Below are 22,948 nucleotides of genomic sequence, written 5' to 3'. Positions count from 1 at the left end.
CTGCAAAAAACTCAGGCGGATACACAGTGAGATGAAAGGGGATGTCTGGCATTATATGTTAATAGTAATAAACATACACTTCAGGAAATCAGATTTGTTATAAAATATTAGTTATTAGTGTTGCACCATTGTTCTGACATAATATTACCATGTACAATTTCAGTAGCACATCAGTGGAGGCTGGTGGGAAGAGCTATAGGAGGTCAGGCTCATTGTAATGGCTGGAATGGAATAAATGGAAAGGTATCAAACACAAATATATGGAAACCACATTTTTGACTCCGTTCCATTTTTTCCATTCCGGCCACTACAATGAGCCTGTCCTCATATAGCTCCTCCCACAAGCCTCCACTGTAGCACATATGTGTCTTAGAGTGATGGACTGTGCCATCCCTGCGGCCTCCGCAATGGATTAATCCACTGAGACAGGCACGAAACAGGCAGGTGTCTCGTGTGGCATAAAAAAAAATGTTTTTTGGCCTATCGACCAAACAACTGACCAGTCGACTAAATCTCTAATGTTACTAGGTGTACAATTTGTAAACTAATAACGAACATAACTAGTTCACAGGACACTATAAAGAGCAGTTATCTGTATTTATCAAGACCGGCACAAAAGAGAGCGGTTGTCGATTTGTTTACAGTTCCTAGCAACGGAAAGACGAGCATGAGACGCTGTGACTCAGCGCTGTGTAATCTCCCCATGTTTGCACATCCTATTTACACGCTTGTTACACAAAATTAACTCAAAATTGGACATCTTTCACACCCACCTCTGTGCACTTATAGCTTATGGTTCTAATTTATTTATTCCAAGCCCCATAAAACAAGTATATTTTTTATTGGATGTAACCTACTGGTTAGAGCACATGTACTGTAATATAAACTATTTAAGTAATACGGATGATCGATTTATTCATGACTTTTTAAATTAAATATAAATATGGTTTGTGGAGGTATGGGTAATGGTTATACTATAATTGTGGTACAGCTTTAGGGAACGTAATTTATCATAGATGATCGTTGCCAACAGTTACATAACATAACAGAGTATACCTAATACATATAATATACATAATTGCACTGAACATACATACATCTTCATGCATGACTAATTGGAACATAAACACTCAAGGAGGGCATGTTTTTCTGTATTTATCAGTCTTGGAGGATGACCCCTATCAGACTTGACTCCTCTCACACTTTAAAATGTGTAGTGTAGCCACAAAGCTCCTGAAGCAGTGACTGAGCATGCTCCTGACAGCCACTGAGGAGAAATAGAAGATGATGGGGTCTAGGCAGGCGTTGAGGGTACTGGAGAGCAACGCTACATCCCTCCAACTCTCGCTGTCTTTCCGGACGAACCCCACCACGTGGGATACGTTGTAGGGCCCAAAGCAGAGGGCAAACACCAACAGGGTGCCCAGTGCCAGCCCAATGGCCCGCAGGCGCCGCCGCCGCCCAATGTTGGGCAGCCGAGACAGGATACGGATGAAGTTGACATAGCAGAAGGTGCAGACCAGGAAGGGGACGCAGAAGAGGACCAGGAATAGCTCCAGACGCACTGGGAGAAGGATGCTGAGCTGGCCTTGGGTGAAGTTTAGGTAGCACGTTGTCGGGGGATCGTCCATAATGGTCCCATTGCTATATAACCAGTGGGAGCAGGGCACAATGTACACGACGCTAAGGTTCAGTGATGACACCACCCAACATATGATACTGGCCACCACAGCATAGCGTGGCCTGTGACACAGGGCGTATCTGATAGGGAAGGCCACACCAAGGTAGCGCTCCACACTCACCGCGGTCAGGAGGAGGGTGCTGTTGTAGATGGTGGAGTAGAACAGGAAACCAGTGACTGGACACAAGAAGAAGGGGAGGTTCCAGTTCATGTCATCAACAGCCTCCTTCATCTTGAAGGGCAGGAAAGCGAGGAAGATGAGGTCGGAGATGGTCAGGTTGAGGAGCAGGATGTCGATGGGGGCAGGTTTGCGGCGCACCTTTTGGCAAAAGGTGCAGAATGCCAGGATGTTGGCAGGTACCCCAATCAGGAAGGTGGCAATGTAAACAGACAGCAACAGATGAGTGATCGGCATGGCGATTAGCCTACTTCATCAGTCTCAGACACTTGGAGACTCACGACACAACTGGAAAGAGAAAAGGGTGAAAAATAGCTTATCAAGTTGCATAATAAGTTGCATGGACTCACTCAGTGTGCAATAATAGTGCTTAACATGGTTTTTAATGTCTACCTCGTCTTTGTACCCCACACTTACTCCACAATACTAACCTAATTGACAGAGTGAAGAGAAGGGAGCCTATAGAGGATACAAATATTCCAAATCATGCATCCTGTTTGCAAATTGACTTTTGTCCTGAATACATAGTGTTATGTTGGGACAAATCCAATAGAACACATTACTTAGTACCACTACATATTTTCAAGCAGAGTGGTGACTGCATCATGTTATGGGTATGCTTGTAATCTTTATGGACAGGAGTTTTTCAGGATGAAAAATAAATGGAATGTAGCTAGGCACAGGCAAAGTCCTAGAGAAAAACCAGGTTCAATTTGCTTTCCACCAGACACTGGGAGATAAATTCACCTTTCAGAGGTTAATTACCTAAAGCTCAAGGCCAAATCTACAATGGAGTTGCTTACCAAGAAGACAGTGAATCTTCCTGAGTGGCCGAATTACAGTTTTGACTTAAATCTGCATTAAAATCTATGGCACGACTTGAAAATGGTTGTCTAGCAATGATCAACAATCAACTTGAATAATTTTGAAAAGAATAATAGGTAAATATTGTACAATCCAGGTGTGCAAAGCTCTTAGAGACTTACCCAGAAACACTCACAGCTGGAATCGATACCAAAGGCGATTTTAACACGTATTAACTCAGGGGTAAGATAATTTATGTAAATTAGATATTTCTTTATTTTATTTTCAATACATTTTCACTTTGTCATAATGGGGTATTGTGAGTATGAATACTTTCTGAAGGCACTGTGTATTACCGAAAAGGTGTCCCATAAAAATATCTCATGAGATACTAACTTTCAGACATTATCTGTCAGCAGTAGGAAACACTACACGTCAGCCATCTTTTTGTCTGCTTTTGTGTTTTGATTTGATTGTTCACCTGTATAAAACATAAGCCTAAACTTTGGGGTTATTTATAAAAATGGAGTTACTGTTAAATGTATCACCTGTGTTCTGAAGAAGTTACATCTTTAGAAGAGATTGGATTGATGCAAATTCAGAATTGACTTAGAATGCTAACAAGATATACAGTAAAAGAGTGAATAGATGCTATTCAATATTAATTTCAAGGCGGGTAAAAGTAGATGATACATTCTGTTGTGGTGAAGTTTTGTGAATAACCCATCTTTTTTTACTGATACCTCATTCAATACTGTAACTAATGTGAGAAGAAAAGTGTCCGTTTTCTAATGACAAACTCACCTCCATGGATCTTGAAAATCTGTATCCCCATGATCACGATGTTATCCGACTGGATCCTCAAATGTACTGGCAGCACAAAGTGTCTGCCGGATGCTGATTGTCAGATCAAATCAGACCACTCCTCCCTCACTGCATTACCCACTGCCAAGTGTCTGTGATGTGATATGCTGCGCAAATTTAATAAACTCCTGTCACAATCTGTGTTTCCATAAACTCTCCAAACATTGTCTCTCAGCAACCCTTGAATGTCCAATGTAATGTATCTCAGATAAATTTACAGGGAAATGTGTTGCAATCACATTAAGATCAGTGTAAAATAAGATGGCAGATAGTTGGTCAGCAATGAAATCATTGGGCTTTGATTGTGAAAATATGAGATATTGAAATAATCTGGGAATAATCAGATGTTTCTGCCCACCAGATGGCAGAGTCAATCACATATGTTTTTAAACTACTTATGTTGTTGTGGACAATTATATCTTCAATATGCATCTTGGAATTGGATAAGGACGCACGCAGCACTCCGGGCCAAGGGCACAGTGGACACTGTCAGCAAAAGGCATGGATTTTTTTAGGGTCCATTATGGCCACACAGAGGGGATGCTGCCGGGAAATTAGAGGAATTAGCAAGTGCTTGTCAAATTGCGAATGAGAGACTGATGAAGTGTGTACAGCCTGAGCAAAAGTTCATGCCTTTCATTCAACTTTTTTTCAAATCATCATTAGAGTTGCATCATGCAGCCTTACAATGTATTCAAAATCAAAACATAAGTCAACGTTTGTAGAACAACTAAAGTTACATAAATAACTCTAAATTAAGCATATTGGGGGACATGTTTCTTTGTTAACCACTCAACACAGAACAGCCGCATGTGAACACTCCCTCAAATCGTTTGGAGAAAATATCCTTTCTATTTTATCCAGCGCTGTTAAATTGTATTCTACATGCTATAAAATAATATAAAATAATTCCACTGAATTCTAAAAAAATCTTGTCTGCTAAATTAACTAATGTAGCACACAGTCAATTTGCATAGCTCAATCAGGACCTAACGTAAGGACAACTCAGAGTATCCTATTCTGTTCTTCTGAAATAGACCATATTTTCTTCATATCATGTTAGACCTTTCGAAAATAAATAATGGATTTATTGTGAAGGTGTAGGCTATATTACATGGATTTATTAGACTTTTTAAAATGTAGATGTTCCAAAGGTCTGCATCAGTGGCTTGTAGGAAGCCAGGAGATGCTAAATGTGTTTATGTTAATTAAACAGTCATTTACCGTGAGACCGACAATTATTTGCTTGACAATCACTTGCTGATGAAATTTTGTGAACACCGCAGCCCTATGTAGAAGTTACTGGACACCGGAAGTAGTAGAGGTTCTATTCCTGGTTTGTCAGCCGCCCCCATCTTGAAAGGCAGAAAGATGAGTTCGGAGATGGTCAGGTTGAGTTGCAGGATGTCGATGGCGGCACGTTTGCAGCTCACCTTTCTGCAAAAAGTGCAAAATGCCAGGATGTTGGCAGGTACCCCGATCAGGAAGGTGGTGATCTGGACAAATAGTGCAAAGCCGTCGGGAAAGTAATCTGCTGCTGTTGTGGGCAGTTACTGTCAGCGATGTTGTCACTACAAGTAAGAGGAAATCATCACAATATACTGACTGTGCAACTCAAAACTATTGGTAGGAGCCTACTGGGCACAGACGTCAATTCAACATCTATTCCACATTTGTTTGACGTCATTTCATTGAAATGGCGTGGAAACAACGTTGATTCTGATGTGTAGTAACTGATGTGTAGCTACTATGAGTTGTGTTGTCATAGTTGTCAAATATTATTTACAGTATTATATTTTAGCAGTGTCCATGAAGTTAAACTTTTGAATACTCAAACTTAATATTCTGAAAATACCAATGATAAGACAGGATACCTTTGCACCTTCCACAATTTTCTTCAAACTCGCCTATTCAGTAGCCCAGATCCACTAAGACATTATGGTAACCAGACAATCAGATAAAATTAAACAGTCATAGGCATCTGTCTTACACTGGTCTAGGGAGTTGGAAGTGGTCTTATTCAAGGAGGTGGAAAGTGAGTGCAAATTAGTCACGAAATGCCAAGTATCAAAAATCCAAACCATAAAGAAGTACCCCTTTCCCTCTCCACCAACTCTCTTTGGTCATAGGACCTTAAGGCCCCTGTCAGTCATGACTCACCCTTCTACCTTTTTTGGAGAAAAACATATATTTTGGTTGTCTACTATTGGTTAGGAGAGACTGGTGTAAAATTACCCTTTTTTACATTCAGCATCACGCCGTCAAAGGAAATATAGTATTCTTTCTAACAAAGATATCTACATATATTTCAGGATGTTGTGTATCCCTGGGGGAAAAAAATCTGAATTCATGTAAACATAAAAGTTTTGAAAACATAGCTAGTCCCCAAAAAGTGGTCTCTTGCACAACTTACGGGGTATGGGGTAAGTTCAGCTGCGGGACAGGGTAAATTAAGCCACCTATACATTTCTGTACTGAATTAAATACCTCTACCTTTTTAAAACCATGTCTATCTTTATTTCCCAAACACAATTCAACACAATCACAATCGCTGTTTGTCCTTTAAGCACCTTTTAACACAGGCTTAACATATCTACCTTAATTACCTTGTACCCCTGCACACTGACCCGGTACTGATATATATAGCCAAGTTATCATTACTCATTGTGTATTTATTTCTTTAATCTTTCTATAGTTTTTAAAATGTTATTTGCATTGTTGGGAAGGGCCCGTAAGTAAGCATTTCACCTGTTGTTTACCAAGCATGTGACATCAAATGTTATATTTTATTTTTAACAAACACTTTGTACTTTTAACATAGGTCAGGCCCTGTTGTTACCTCATATCTCAACAATATTGCCTTGCATTATGCCTGTGAAGAAGACACTTCAATTTTGACAATGGCATTGGCTCAATTTACCCCAAGGCAAACATTTTGACTATATTAGCCCACACAGCTACTAGGATGCCCTTTCATGATAGGTTTAGGACCTCATATTGACGCTTATAGACCCCAACTGATTTATAGAACAATCCTAAAATGATCTAATTTCATTTAGATACAAGCCTCATGAAACCTCTAACTCAATAAATTAATTTGACTTGGTGAAAATCTGTTTTTTTGGACTCAACTTGCTTACAACTTTTTCCATGTGGTTTCTTCCTTCACAGACTCCATTAAATGATGACCTCTTCCTAAATATTTGGTCAAATGATTCATTTTGTGTATGGTTTCTTAGAAACAAGGGTGGCTCAACTTATCCCCTTGCTCAACTTACCCCACTCTCCCTTACATACATGTTCGGTTTCAGTGTTGACACTACACTCCAATATAGGGGCGAAAATCTGATATCAACTTTGGAGGGGACAATTACATGACATTTTCTCAAGAGCAATTCCTGAGGGGGACACCAAAAGTAGTGCTGTAACACATAGCCTACGTTGTAATATGTTAAATGTATATTGAGGAACCATAATTACTACTACTGGATAATTGATAGGTACAGTAGTTAACTGAAGGGTTGTCCCAACTTGTTAAAATGTTTAAATCATTATAATAATACTAATAATAATAGTTATAGCAGTGTTCCTCATCAGTCCAGTATGTATGCAGGTATTTGTATTTACAACCAGCAATACCAAGCAAGGCCAGTAGGTGGTAATGGTACTGTACACTGTATGGGTGCAGTTTTCATAAATACAATGAACATGGTGCGATCTCATCTCAAAGAATCTCCATTGAGAACCATCACAAAGTTAGTCTCCGCACTGACCTGACCTTTTTATTGAACTTTTTCTGATTCATTTATATAGTCATTAAATATGTGCCACTGGTTTGAGTCTATTACAACATCTTTACAAGAACAAAACGCTCAGAATAAGTACAGTTCTAAAAGCAAAATAACTACTTCAATGAAAAACCCAAACCAATCAGCCAAAATATCCTTCAGAAATACTTAGTTGTTGTTCAGTCAGTGTCTCAACTCTTCAAACAACAGCTATGGACAAGTATGTCACACAAAGTATGCAATTTTAAATGAAATAAAATAAATAATTAGTAAGTGTACTGTCATGTACTAAAAACTACTAAACAAAATAACAAATCTCATACTATACACCAGGGGTTCTCAAACAGGGTACGTGGACCCCTAGTGGTCCCTGGTGGAATGGCAAGAGGTCCATGAAATAAAAAAGTGTAATGAACGTATTCAGCAGCACAAGGATTACACTAACTTTACATATAATATAGAGGGGGTGGAGGTCCCTGAGAACCACTCAAAACCTTGCCTGCCTTTCCTCAAAATATGCAGTACTCAAAAAAGGTTGAGAACCACTGCTATACACACTACTGAACAAAAGAACCGAACATATGTTTGAGGGTTTCAATGGATCCAACTAATTGCTAGTAGATGTTTTCCCTCAAGACTGTCTAGCCTGTCTTCATGTACATTACAGACAAAGTTCTGATCAGCACCTCAACTTGGTCAACCAACCCCTGCACCTCCACTGGAAGCCTCCTGAGGACCTCTGCTGCCTCTCAACTGCTGCTACAGGCATATTTGTTGAGAAAGAGAGGCAACTGCACTGAAAGAGAATCTATGTTCAGCTCAGGGTACTGATCAAGAGACTCATCCAACTCCCCCATGAGAAGCACTCTTTCCAACTTTTGCAGAATGTTTAGACTGTCCTGGTCAAAACGGTCGCCAAACTGAACCTCCACACCATCCAACACTTTAAAAAATGCTGCCCTATAGTGATCCACTGCTTTGCCAGTAAATCGTCTTGAGTGTATCTCAATAGATTCAATCAATGTTGTTGCTTTCTCATACAGTGCAAGGTAGCTTTCGTCATTTCTGCTGTTTACCCCACGCGCTGGATAACTGGACACTGATTGGATTCAGCTGATGTGCTGTTACAGTTACACAGTGGCGGTGGGTTTGGCCGTTTTGATGTGCTGTGAATTTTACAATAGCTTTTCTCCAGTTCCTAAATCCTGCACTAATGAAGGCAGCATCTGCTCTTTGGCCAAAAGATGGCTGGCTTGAAAACCTTTGGCTACAGTGAAAACACAAAACTCCTTTTACTGATGGATTATAATGTAGCCAGGGGAAATCGCAAAACCATCTCTCTTGAAACGTCAACACTCTGTTGGCAAGAGTTTGCGGTTCTATAAATTGTGGGTGTGGCTGATATGGTTTTGTGCCATCACTGAGGTAACTGGACAATGCTGTTCCACTGTCCCCTATACTGGTGCTGCTGGCAACAAGGTTGACACCTGGTCCTGCCGTGGCCGTGCCACTGTCCCCTATACTGGTGCTGCTGGCAACAAGGTTGACACCTGGTCCTGCCGTGGCCATGCCACTGTCCCCTATACTGGTGCTGCTGGCAACAAGGTTGACACCTGGTCCTGCCGTGGCTGTGACACTGTCCCCTATACTGGTGCAGCTGGCAACAAGGTTGACACCTGATCCTGCCGTGGCCGTGCCACTGTCCCCTATACTGGTGCAGCTGGCAACAAGGTTGACACCTGGTCCTGCCGTGGCCGTGCCACTGTCCCCTATACTGGTGCTACTGGCAACAAGGTTGACACCTGGTCCTGTCGTGGCTGTGACACTGTCCTCTGAAGTCTCTCTCCGTGGCTCTTTCCCTTTCACCACCCTCTCCTAGAAAATAAATAAGGTGTTTGCCGTACTCCTAACTACCGGTACCCAAAACTACACAATTAATCACAACAGCAATACCATTGCCTTAAACAAATCTTAGTTCAGTCACCAGTTTAAGTTGAGAGTGGGGGTATCCATGGCATTTTCCAATGATGTCCCTATTTTACAAGTAAAAAAAATTTAGAACCTTTCATAATGTTGCCAAACAAAGACTCAACAAACTTACCTGATACTCCCTGTCTCTGCCAGTCTGTCCCTGCCCATCTGTCCCTGCCAGTCTGTCCCTGCCCACCTGTCCCCAGCTCTGCTGTCTGTGTGCCCTCTGTTGCCTGATCTGCCTAATGACATCATTGTGAAACGTTTACATTAGCATTTCACTTCTTTCTAATAAACATTTTATCAACTAGTCTTAGGTTACTAGGGTTCTTGCTTTGCATTTTGGTGTACTGAAAAATACTCTGATGTCTGTCTTTTGACTTTTTTCTGACATTTTTCTACCTGGCAGGCTGGCTAGCTGCACAAACACACACACACACACACACACACACACACACACACACACACACACACACACACACACACACACACACACACACAGTGTGTAGGTTATTTACAGTAGGAGATGGGCTTCTATAATCTTATCTTCTATCATTCTCTATGGGATTCGATCTAAAAGGTAGCTAGCAAATGTGAAACGGATTGCAGTGACAAGAGATGACAGCTGTATGAGTTCACCATTTACACAACATATGCTGCAACCTTTTGTAATTTTAATATAGTTTGTTTCATATTGGCTGGCTTCCAACAATAGCTGAATTTGCAAAGCTAGCAAGCACCAATTCCGTTTCTGTGGTGTTTGCTATAATCTTTGCTATTGTCAGTTTACTCCAAGATCAGCACACGTGCTTCAAGGTCCCATAGCGACAATTTAGCTTTTGCAACGAGACCATTAAAGATATTTAAGACAATGGTAGAAGAGAGTGTAGTTCTGTTCAGTTGGGAGTTCAGTATATCGCTAACCTTATCACAGGGACTTTGAAGCACTACAGCTGCATGCTGATCTTGGAATAAACTGACGATAGCAAAGATTCCATCTTTGACGATGCCACATAAATGTAATAGGTACTAGCTAGCTTAATAGCTAATGTTTGCCCGCTATCTCTGCAATTTCAGCTAGTGTGTGTGTAAACCCTGCCAACATAAAAAAAACATTGCTATGGCGCGATTGACTGGATTAACCTCACGTCAGTCACATGCATTGAGTGCCTTACAGACAGTAGATACGAACCCTCTGTTACCTGTCAGATAAGGAACTGGCAGTGGATCAAACCATTGTGAGGCAAAGGGCGGGGGGTCACAAGTGCTTTCATTGCGTATTATTAATATTATTGAAATGACATAGTTATGTTTACAGTGATATATTGGGGGGGACAAATCATATTTTTCCCAGGATGGAGGGGGTCGTGTCCCCCCTGGGATTTCCGCCTATACTCCAATAAGCAAGTTCTGCAGACTCTAGTTTTGTCTAATCTTGATTATTGTCCAGTCGTGTGGTCCAGGGCTGCAAAGAAAGACCTAGTTAAGCTGCAGCTGGCCCAGAACAGTGCAGCACGTTTTGCTCTTCCTTGTAATCAGATTGCTGATATAAATTCTATGCATGCCAGTCTCTTTTGGCTAATAGTTGAGGAGAGACTGACTTCATCACGTCTTCTTTTTATAAGAAACAATGTGTTGAAAATCTCAAATTGTTTGCATAGTCAATTTACACAGAGCTCTGACACACACACATACATTATGCCTTGAATCTATTCTATCGCGCCCAGAACCCTGCACCTTTTACTCTCTGCTCTGAACGCACTAGACGACCAGTTCTGATAGCCTTTAGCCGTATCCTTATCCTACTCCTCCTCTGTTCCTCTGGTGATGTAGAGGTTAATCCCTGCAGCGCCTAGCGCCACACCTACTCCCCAGGTGCTCTCATTTGTTAACTTATGTAACCGTAAAAGCCTTGGTTTCATGCATGTTAACATTAGAAGCCTCCACCCTAAGTTTGTTTTATTCACTGCTTTAGCACACTCCGCCAATCCGGATGTCCTAGCCGTGTCTGAATCCTGGCTTAGGAACACCACCAAAAATCCTGAAATTTCCATCCCTAACTATAACATTTTCCGACAAGATAGAACTGCCAAAGGGGGCGGTGTTGCAATCTACTGCAGACATAGCCTGCAGAGTTTTGTCAAACTACCCAGGTCTGTACCCAAACAATTCGAGCTTCTACTTTTAAAAATCCACCTTTCCAGAAACAAGTCTCTCACGGTTGCGACTTGCTATAGACCACCCTCTGCCCCCAGCTGAACCCTGGACACCATCTATCTTCAGAGCTCGTGCTGCTAGGTGACCTAAACTATGACATGCTTAACACCCCGGCCATCCTACCATCTAAGCTTGATGCCCTCAATCTCACACAAATGATCAATGAACCCACCAGGTACAACCCCAAATCCGAAAAAAGGGCACCCTCATAGATTTCATCCTAACCAACCTGCCCTCCAAATACACCTCTGCTGTTTTCAACCAAGATCTCAGCGATCACTGCCTCATTGCCTGCATCCGTAATGAGTCTCCGGTCAAACGACCACCCCTCATCACTGTCAAATGCTCCCTAAAACACTTCAGCGAGCAGGCCTTTCTAATCGACCTGGCCCGGGTATCCTGGAAGGATATCGACCTCACCCCGTCAGTAGAGGATGCCTGGTTATTCTTTAAATGTGCCTTCCTCACCATCTTAAAAAAGCATGCCCCGTTCAAAAAATGTAGAACCAAGAACAGATATAGCCCTTGGTTCTCTCCAGACCTGACTGCCCTTGACCAGCACAAAAACATCCTGTGGCGTTCTGCATTAGCATGGAATAGCCCCCGTGATATGCAACTTTTCAGGGAAGTTAGGAACAAATATACACAGGCAGTTAGGAAAGCCAAGGCTAGCTTTTTTCAAGCAGAAATTTGCATCCTGCAGCACTAATTGCAAAAAGTTCTGGGACACTGTAAAGTCCACAGAGAATAAGAGCAGCACCTCCCAGCTGCACACTGCACTGAGGCTAGGAAACACTGTCACCACCGATAAATCCACTATAATTGAGAATTTCAATAAGTATTTTTCTACGTCTGGCCATGCTTTCCACCTGGCTACCCCTACCCCGATCAACTGCCCTCCACCCCCCACAGCAACTCGCCCAAGCCTCCCCCACTTCTCCTGAACCCAAATCCAGATTGCTGATGTTCTGAAAGAGCTGCAAAATCGGAACCCCTACAAATCAGCTGGGCTAGACATTCTGGACCCTCTCTTTTTAAAACGATTTGCCGAAATTGTTGCAACCCCTATTACTAGCCTGTTCAACCTCTCTTTCTTATCGTCTGAGATTCCCATAGATTGGAAAGCTGCCGCGGTCATCAACCTCTTCAAAGGACGAGACACTCTTCACCCAAACTGCTACAGACCTATATCTTTTCTACCCTGCCTTTCTAAGGTCTTCGAAAGCCAAGTTAACAAACAGATTACCGACCATTTCGAATCCCACCATACCTTCTCCGCTATGCAATCTGGTTTGGGTGCACCTCAGCCATGCTCAAGGTCCTAAACGATATCATAACCGCCATCGATAAGAGACATTACTGTGCCGCCATATTCATCGACCTGGCTAAGGCTTTCGACTCTGTCAATCACAACATTCTTATTAGCAGACTCAACAGCCTTGGTTTCTCAAATGATTGCCTCGCCTGGTTCACCAACTACTTCTCTGATAGAGTTCAGTGTGTCAAATCGGAGGGCCTGTTGTCCAGACCTCTGGCAGTCTCTATGGGGATGCCACAGGGTTCAATTCTTGGGCCAAATCTCTTCTCTGTATACATCAATGATGTCGCTCTTGCTGCTGGTGATTCTTTGATCCACCTCTACGCAGATGACACCATTCTGTATACCTCTGGCCCTTCTTTGGACACTGTGTTAACTAACCTCCAGAGGAGCTTCAATGCCATACAACACTCCTTCCGTGGCCTCCAACTGCTCTTAAATGCAAGTAAAACTAAATGCATGCTCTTCAACCGATCGCTGCCCACACCTGCCCGCCCATCCAGCATCACTACTCTGGATGGTACTGACTTACTACAAATACCTAGGTGTCTGGTTAGACTGTAAACTCTCCTTCCAGACTCACATTAAACATCTCCAATCCAAAATTAAATCTAGAATCGGCTTCCTATTTCGCAACAAAGCATCCTTCACTCACGCTGCCAAACATGCCCTCATAAAACTGACCATCCTACCAATCCTCGACTTTGGCAAAATAGCCTCCAACACTCTACTCAACAAACTGGATGCAGTCTGTGACAGTGCCACCATCCGTTTTGTCACCAAAGCCCCATATACTACCCACCACTGCGACCTGTACGCTCTCGTTGGCTGGCCCTCGCTTCATACTCGTCGCCAAACCCACTGGCTCCAGGTCATCTACAAGTCTCTGCTAGGTAAAGCCCCGCCTTATCTCAGCTCACTGGTCACCATAGCAGCATCCACTCGTAGCACGCGCTCCAGCAGGTACATCTCACTGGTCACCCCCAGATCACTGCACCTGTACATTGCCCATCTGTAAATAGCCCATCCAATCTACCTCATCCCCATACTGTATTTATCTTGCTCCTTTGCAACCCAGTATCTCTACTTGCACATTCATCTTCTGCACATTCTACCATTCCAGTGTTTAATTGCTATATTGTAATTACTTCACCACCATGGCCTATTTATTGCTTACCTCCCTTAGCCTGCCTCATTTGCACATGCTGTATATAGACTTTTGTACTGTATTATTGATTGTATGTTTGTTTATTCCATGTGTAACTCTGTGTTGTTGTTTGTGTTGAACTGCTTTACTTTATCTTGGCCAGGTCGCAGTTTTAAATGAGAACTTGTTCTCAACAAGCCTACCTGGTTAAATAAAAGTGAAATAAAAAAATAAAACACACGTACCACACCAGACATGCCACCAGTGTTGTTTTCACAGTCCCCAAATCCAGAACAAATTCAAGAAAGTGTACATTATTATATAGAGCCAGTATTGCATGGCACTCTGTTCCATCTCATATTGCTCAAATAAACAGCCAACCTGGTTTAAAAAAACAGAAAGCAATGCCTCACGGCACAACGCCTGTCCCGTATTTGACCTAGATAGTTTCTGTGTATGCATTGATATGTAAGGCTACATGTGCCTTTTTTTTAATGTATTCTGTCCTTAAGCTGTTCTTGCCTATTAATATTCTGTATTATGTTTCATGTTTTGTGTGGACCCCAGGAAGAGTAGCTGCTGCTTTTGCAACAGCTAATGGGGATACTAAAACACCAAAAAATACCCCCCAAAAATACATACAAGTGTGTTGTTGTTCTTTGCTGACTTGAAACTTGGGCCCCTATCATGAAGAGGTCCGGAAATGACCTAAATCTAATTTGTCACGTGCACAGGATACAGCAGGTGTGAACAGTACCTTCCTCAACAACACGAGACATTACAAATACATAGGAGAATATACACTCTACACAAATAAGCATATTCCTTCCTCTTACAATTTCCTCTTCTCCAGATAAAGATGACCCTCAAGTTCTTGAAAAAGCTCCACTGATAAGCATTATATTTGATTCTGACATGAATGACTTGATGATAAATCTAAAAGATAGTTGGCAAGAAAAGCAATAACATTAGGCAAGGATAATGTCTTAATAAGGAGTTTATCGACTAACTGATCAATAAAAAAGCTAATTACATGTGTAATAACGCATAGACAATATACTGTATATTCAAGTGCAATAACCACAATGTGACTTTTAGGATACTGATTTTTTAAAATTATTTGTGCAGCAATTTACAGTCTCAATACGCAAGGCATAAGATTAGCCACAAAGACAAATTGGAAGCTTCTGTATTCCCTTTAATAACATATTTTACAGTTTACCATTCTAATGTACTATTCTCATCATTACCCTCTGTACAAGTAATACAAATGTACTGTAATAACCCTTGTGGGACACAAGCTAAGTTACCAGTCACAGTCACCAGACATCATCATACTGTTGTCTCACTGCACACAGAACTGAATACATGTGCAGATGAATTCAGACATTCTATAGCAGTTTCAGATGGACAAATGCTATCAAAATGCTCTGATACCATGGTATCAGAATTTTAGATCACATTGTGGAAACACACCATTCCAATGCTTTGTGTACACTTTGTATGGATGGACAAAACTGATTTACTAGTCACTGATTCATCGTGGGGTGTAATTTGTCCCACTTTTGGCAGCAGCGACAAACTTCTGGCTGGACGAATGGGTGGAGTCCATAGGGTCTGGTGTATTACCAGCATGGGCGGCTGTGGCCATTGGATTGAGCTGAGCCTTGATTCGCTTCAAGCAGAGGCTGAGAGTGCTCCTAACAGCTGAGGAGGAGAAGTAGAAGACGATGGGGTCCAGACAGGCATTTAAGGTGGTGAGCAGAATGGCATTGTTGCGCCAAGTAGGGACTTTATTCTGCATGATCCCCACCATATGGGACACGTTGTAGGGCCCAAAGCAGAGGGCGAAAACCAGCAGAGTCCCCAACGCCAGCCCGATGGCACGCAGGCGCCGGTGCTGGCTGATGTTGGGAAGCCTAGACAGGATACGGATCAAGTTGACATAGCAGAAGGTGCTGATCAGGAAGGGTACACAGAAGAGAACCAGGAACATCTCTAAGCGTACCGGGAGAAGGGTAATAAGCTGGACATCATTGAAATTTCCATAGCAGGTAGTGTTGTCGGCATCTTTGTCTAATTGCATTACGAAGACAACACTGCAGTGGGCAAGGGACAGGATCCAGAAAACTGCACAGGCCAACTGTGTGTGGAAAACCCTGCCTGGTGCTGTAAACCTTACGGGATACGCCACGCTGAGGAAGCGCTCCACACTCACCGCAGTCAGGAGGAGGGTGCTGTTGTAGATGGTGGAGAAGAACAGGTAGCCAGTGACTGGACACAGGAAGTAAGGGAGGGTCCAGTTAAAATCATCAACAGCCTCCTTCATCTTGAAGGGCAGGAAAGCAAGGAAGATGAGGTCGGAGATGGTCAGGTTGAGGAGCAGGATGTCGATGGGGGCAGGTTTGCGACGCACCTTTCGGCAAAAAGTGCAGAATGCCAGGATGTTGGCAGGTACCCCGATCAGGAAGGTGGTGATGTAGACGAACAGCGCAAAGCTGCATGAAATGTAATTTGCTGGCCTCATATTGGCAGATACTGTTAGCGTTGTTGTCACTACAAGAGAGAGAAAAGCATCATGAAATACTGACATTTCAACCCAAAACTTTGGGAGGCAGCTATCTGAACGGAATTGCACAACTAACATCTCAGATGACATTGTTGTCTCATTCACTTCCTGTCATTACTTTATTACCATGGAGACGCACCACAAAACAGTTATGCTATTTCTACAATGACTGTTCATTATTTCTAGTCACACAAAAAGTGAATTTTTAAAATGAACTAAGCTACGAGGTTATTTCCCCATAGTGCACACCCTGTTGTGTACTGTTTAATTAGCAAATCCTCTAGTGTCCATAGTTAAACGTATGAATATATAAAACGGAATATTCTGAATATCCTAACATTAGTTATCAATTGTTTGAGAGGATACATTTGTCCCTTGCACTTTTACTCTTAAAAAAAAAATGTTATGAACATTTTAAAATGCATAATTTTTCTTAGATTGAGGCCTCAAAATATCAAACCCACTTTATTCTTGTGTATGCTTCCCAGCATAGTTTGTTCTGTAGTAGTAATGCTTGTTTTATGTTGAGAATACTGATCAATCGTGTACTTTAGGAACCAATGTTCCTACACTAGACACAATACAGCCCCTCAGGGATTCATTTTAAAGTACTACTCTAAATGACACCACACTAGACAATACAGCCCCTCAGGGATTCATTTTAAAGTACTACTCTAAATGACACCACACTAGACAATACAGCCCCTCAGGGATTCATTTAAAAGTACTACTCTAAATGACACCACACTAGACACAATACAGCCCCTCAGGGATTCATTTTAAAGTACTACTCTAAATGACACCACACTAGACAATACAGCCCCTCAGGGATTCATTTAAAATTACTACTCTAAATGACACCACACTAGACAATACAGCCCCTCGGGGATCCATTTAAAAGTACTACTCTAAATGACACCACACTAGACACAATACAGACCCTCGGGGATCCATTTAAAAGTACTACTCTAAATGACACCACACTAGACAATACAGCCCCTCGGGATCCATTTAAAAGTACTACTCTAAATGACACCACACTAGACAATACAGCCCCTCAGGGGTCCATTTAAAAGTACTACTCTAAATGTCAAAAATCATTTTAGTTCTTTATTTTCATGAATGCAGCATTTGGCTTATTTGCAGCATCTTTAGCAAAGGCATGCATAAAAGCCATACACATTATGGTACAGGTAATTTGAATTACACAACAAATGTGACCCCATACTAAGATATTACATGGTAGATTTATAATTGCACAGTTCTGCATGAGTAACAACGTGTTTGGAGATTGTTTTCAGTATCTCTTGTACAAAAGTCATGGATAACGGCTATGGATAAGGACTGTGAACCATGTGGCATTTGCTAAACCATCCCTCACTGATGGTACTCTCAAACAAAATAAATTATTGAAGTGAATTTACTCACCAAAGAAGGCCTTCTCCTCACTCGTTACCATAAATGCACTTCAACTGACCTCAACTTTTTTTATACACACATTAGGATGTATCTATGATGAGGAAGTGACTAACATGAAAATGATGAAATGATAAACAGTTTGAGGGACTTTCACTGAATGCTTATAATATTATCAACTTTAGGTACTCTCAATTAGGCCGACTAACAGGGTAAATCATTTAACTGAAACACTGAACACTATCACGTTGAATTGATAAAGTTATTCATAGTTCAGAATGTCTCTTAAATGGGATTCAGAAGAAATATACACAACACTTGCTCAGTTTATATTTTATTCAGGCATTTCTCTTGCACAAGGAAGGTAGTGCTATACATGTAAATATTGCAAATTTGACCCTCAATTAGATTTGACCCTCAATTAGAAGCAGGTTCTATAAACAAGTAATGCTCAGTTAATTCACATTTTGAGATTAGAGAAACATTCATTATAGTCATAACTGTTTCTGGTTGAGATTTCAAATGTATTGATTCTCAGACTGTCAGATATAAAATGAGGACATGTTTCTGATTAACTTCATGTTCAGCAGAGTTTCAGATCAGAATTAATTAGTACATTTCACATTCATCTTCGTAAACTCCTTAAAGCTCCCAGTGTAAGCAATCAATAAATGATGGTTCTATTTACATGTGTCTGTTTAATATCACTTGCCTATTGATCAATTATCTACAGAATATTTGGACAGAGAATTGACAGGGCATTTCTATCACCATACCTTTTTAAGATAGAGAAAGATACCCCGTTTCTTACAATAAACCAACAAAAATATACCAGAATACATTCAAACTATTTTTATGAAAATAACTTTTTAACAATGGCTCCATTGTAATTAGTCACTCAGTTGAAATTGTCCTCCTGCCCCATCTGCCAGTGGCACAATCCAGATCAGACCATCACAGTAGAGGACTCATCACTGGCTCATCTCAGATAACCTTTGGTCAATTTTCCACATCTCACTTGTCTTTCAGCCTCTCAGTTCATAAGCCACAAAGGTTCTTCATATGATCACTGTGGTTTGTTATGTAGAACTTTCTAACAATTTCAGAGCATAGAAAGCTTACAGTATCATGAGAACACAATATATTATTTTTGTCATCAATAATTGTGCAGATTTCTAGACTGTCACTTGTTCCAACCTCAGCTCTGCTCATTTTGAGCACTACCAGTCCTATTTCTAAGTGTTTTCCACATCAGCCTCAGTTCTCCACTTCATTTTGTCCTAAACTATTTATTTTTTGAAATCCACTCACAGGTCTTACATGTCTTGTTTGTGCAGATTTTTCCTGACTCAACTTGGAAATGTTTGCTCCTGTCTGTCTGTCGGTCAGCGACGCCACTCCCCTCACATTAGCTAGAGGGTCCCGTGTGATGGTTTTGCTACAATGGCGCCCCTCTGTCCAGCTGTATCTGCTGGGCCTTCCACAGAGCCTTCCCATGAGGCCGCGGGGCGTTGCCGGGGAGAGCATCAGCATGACCACAGGCTCCAGGAAGACGTTACAGGCACTGGACAGCATGGCCTCAGTCCTCCAGTGGACGTTCTCCTGCAGCACAAAGCCCACGATGTGTGAGACGTTGTAGGGCACGTAGCAAACCACAAACACAGCCAGTGTGGAAAGGGCCACGGCCAGGACGCGCCTCTTTCCCAGGACGGGCAAGCAGGACCGCCACACCAGGGCTACGCAGCGCAGTGTGCAGAAGGCGGTAATGGCCAGTGGCATTAGGAAGAGGAGGAGCGCCATCTCCAGGCGCAATGGCAACAGCAGGTCCAGCTGGTCCTGGGTGAAGTTTTCAAAGCAGACTGACACATTATGGCTGGAGGTGGACACGAAACCACCCCCGCCTTCTGCCACCAGGCCCAGACTCAGGTGCAACAGTACCACTGCCCAGAGGGCAGCACTGATGAAGCAGGAGATGCGGCCCCGCCGGTACAGCTTGTAGCTGATGGGAAAAGCGATGCTGAGGTAGCGGCCCACCGTCACTGCCGTGAGGAAGAGGCAGCTGCCGTAGATCGAGGAGAACAAGAAGAAGCTGTAGACGGGACAGAGGGGCGATGGAAGAGCCCAGTCCTGGAGGAAAGTCTCCAGGGCCTTGACAGGTAGCCAGGCCACCAGTGCCAGGTTAGCCAGGCAGAGGTTGAGTGCGTATACCACGTTGGGCGTGGCACCCCGCTTACGCGCCTTGCGGACGTACACGAAGAGCACCAGCAGATTGGAGGGGAGGCCCAGCAGGAACGTGAAGGAGTAGACCGTCAGGGAGACACAGTCCTTGACGGGCACTTGCATCGCTTCGGCTCACACCTCCTGCTCAGGAGTTCAGGACCATATGAGGCACTGCATCAGAAGCAACTGAAGTCTCGATTCTGCAAGTAAAATCATTTGAGATGGGAAGAAAAAAAACACACTAGTCCTGTGGCAGACGTAATGGATGTTTTAAAAGTAAGATCTCTTAAAGCGACTCGGGTTGAAAACAAATTCCAAAGCACATACAGTAAATCCTCAATGCCAATCACAGATCCTCTCCTGTTCCTCAGTCCTCTAGCTTCAATTTGTGGACAGCATTCCTCTTGTGAAGTTGCAATGCGCATCAATAGGATAGTTCCCACCATGTGAGCACATCACTCTTTAGCAAACCCCTCTCTCCTCCACACACAGGCTTGGCACTGAGTGTGAGAGCAGGGAGGCAGAGTCAACCCTTTGGTGACAATAGTATAGAGAGCGGAAGTGGGGTGATACTGGTGTGTGTATATGTGTGTGGGCATGAAGGGGCAGGGTGCATCATGACAGGTAGACAGATATGGGGAGGTGCCCATTCAAGCAGAAGTGTATGGCATTTAGGAGGCACCAGCATGTCTTAATGGCCCCCAGGATCTGAGACGACAGCAAGGCAGCATCTGGACCCTTTAGTGAAATGATTCAGAATAATTGGGCTTGTCAGGAAGCGCATGCCCATCCAGCCACGGCGCGGACACTCGAAATTAACTTGAGGGTCAGGCAGTAAAGTCATAAAATGCCACGGATGATGGTCATCGCGTGGGAGCAGGGTAGTACGGCTTTAGGGTTGGGCGCCTACTTTGTGGCACAAGGGAGATTCTCTATGCTTTATAGCAGTAGGAAAACAACCTGGTTTATTTGTATGTGTGCGCTTGGGTGTGTAAGTGACATAAATTACTCTTCACGGAAGAGAGAAGATTAGAGCGAGGTTGGATAGTTGTGTGTGCAAATAAAAATGTCATCAGTATAGAGTTTTATCATAAAGAAAAACAATTCTCCCCCAGCTTTGTTCAAAGCTATCCTTTGTTCAGCTATCCTTATCTACATTTATGTGTAAGAGCACTGTGGGCTAGTTTCCTGGACATAGATAAAGCCTAGTTCTGGACTAAAAAGTAGGGTCAATGTAGAATCTCCATTGAAATCCTTTTTTTGGTCCAAGCTAAGCTTAAGGGAAACCTGCCCTTTACGTTTTATTTGTCTGAATTGGTTTTTAAATTAGCCTTTTTCCTTTATTGAATGAAACACGTGGTTTGGTAAGAAGAATGTCCCTCTCCCTACCGGTGTGATTTCTACCTCTGAGGGTTTAGAGCTTGAGGTAGTCACCTCATACAAGTACTTGGGAGTATGGCTAGACGGTACGCTGTCCTTCTCTCAGCACATATCAAAGCTGCAGGCTAAGGTTAAATCTAGACTTGGTTTCCTCTATCGTAATCGCTCCTCTTTCACCCCAGCTGCCAACCTAACCCTGATTCAGATGACCATCCTACCCATGCTAGATTACAGAGAGTTAATTTTTAGATCGGCAGGTAGGGGTGCTCTCCAGCGGCTAGATGTTCTTTACCATTCGGCCATCAGATTTGCCACCAATGCTCCTTATAGGACACATCACTGTACTCTATACTCCTCTGTAAACTGGTCATCTCTGTATGCTCGTCACAAGACCCACTGGTTGGTGTTTATTTATAAAACCCTCTTAGGCCTCAATCCCCCCTATCTGAGATATCTACTGCAGCTCTCATCTTTCACATACAACACCTGTTCTGCCAGTCACATTCTGTTAAAGGTCCCCAAAGCATACACATCCCTGGGTCGATCCTCAGCTAGTGACTGGAATGAGCTTTAAAAAAAAAATAAAAAATACAACTGGACTGTTTTTATCTCCATCTCTTCATTCAAAGACTCAATCATGGACACTTTTACTGACAGTTGTGGCTGTTTCATGTGATATATTGTTGCCTCTACCTTCTTGCCCTTTGTCTGGCCCAATAATGTTTGTACCATGTTTTGTGCTGCTACCATGTTGTGTTGCTACCATGTTTTGTTGTCGTCTCTCTTTATGTAGTGTTGTCTCGCTTGTTGTGATGTGTGTTTTGTCCCATATTCTTTATTTTCAGAATCACAGCCCCTAAGAATCTGTTCTTAACTGACATGCCAAGTTAAATACATGTTAAATAAAATTTAAATTTAAATTTGAAAACACAAAAGGAGAACGATGTGCATCATTGCTGTTGGTTTGGTTTCCACAGCACTGACAAACACACGCACATAGGTATGATCGATAGAGAGCAGAGAAAAGGGAGTGTGATGTGTACAATGCGATCTGTTAATTGTGTTGTGTGTACAATTTGATCACTCTGTTGTCACTGAGAAACTCTAATTAGCTGTGTGATTTACATAAATTCACTGATAGTTCCCTTTCCCTATTGCTCGCTCAAACACTAAAGCACCAGACAGAATAAAAGTTCTACCACTGTAGGACCTGGTACTACATTCAAATGTAAAAAAGAATCTGAAATTCAGCCATACAAATCAACAAACAGTTGTTTTACAGTATATAGCTTAATAACACAAGATAGATATTGGTCTCCACTATGACATACAAGTGTATCTGAAATAAAACCGTAGGCTACACCTAAACTATAGTCTAAAGTATGTGGACACCTG

The 22,948-nt window shown here is 42.3% G+C and overlaps 3 protein-coding genes across 3 annotated transcripts; all 3 read right to left on the bottom strand.

Annotated features, from left to right (window-relative positions):
- Positions 1–351: 351 nt before the first annotated feature.
- LOC112265923 (free fatty acid receptor 3) lies at positions 352–3,662 on the bottom strand. Its single transcript, XM_024443448.2, has 2 exons — positions 3,468–3,662; positions 352–2,147 (listed from the first exon to the last, which is right to left on the bottom strand). Exon 2 carries the CDS (start codon positions 2,094–2,096, stop codon positions 1,182–1,184), a length of 915 nt encoding a protein of 304 aa, XP_024299216.1. The 5' UTR covers positions 2,097–2,147; positions 3,468–3,662; the 3' UTR covers positions 352–1,181.
- Positions 3,663–14,534: 10,872 nt separating this feature from the next.
- Positions 14,535–18,048, bottom strand: LOC112265922 (free fatty acid receptor 3). Its single transcript, XM_024443447.2, has 2 exons — positions 17,966–18,048; positions 14,535–16,524 (listed from the first exon to the last, which is right to left on the bottom strand). Exons 1-2 carry the CDS (start codon positions 17,994–17,996, stop codon positions 15,506–15,508), a joined length of 1,050 nt encoding a protein of 349 aa, XP_024299215.1. The 5' UTR covers positions 17,997–18,048; the 3' UTR covers positions 14,535–15,505.
- Positions 18,049–18,851: 803 nt separating this feature from the next.
- On the bottom strand, positions 18,852–20,296 carry LOC112266040 (free fatty acid receptor 2). The gene is made up of 2 exons (XM_024443534.1): positions 19,361–20,296; positions 18,852–18,878 (listed from the first exon to the last, which is right to left on the bottom strand). Exons 1-2 carry the CDS (start codon positions 20,294–20,296, stop codon positions 18,852–18,854), a joined length of 963 nt encoding a protein of 320 aa, XP_024299302.1.
- Between the last annotated feature and the right edge of the window lie 2,652 nt (positions 20,297–22,948).

Source organism: Oncorhynchus tshawytscha, linkage group LG13 (genome assembly GCF_018296145.1).
Source record: "Oncorhynchus tshawytscha isolate Ot180627B linkage group LG13, Otsh_v2.0, whole genome shotgun sequence".
NCBI lineage: Eukaryota > Metazoa > Chordata > Actinopteri > Salmoniformes > Salmonidae > Oncorhynchus > Oncorhynchus tshawytscha.
This window is presented reverse-complemented; position numbering and strand designations above follow the sequence as displayed.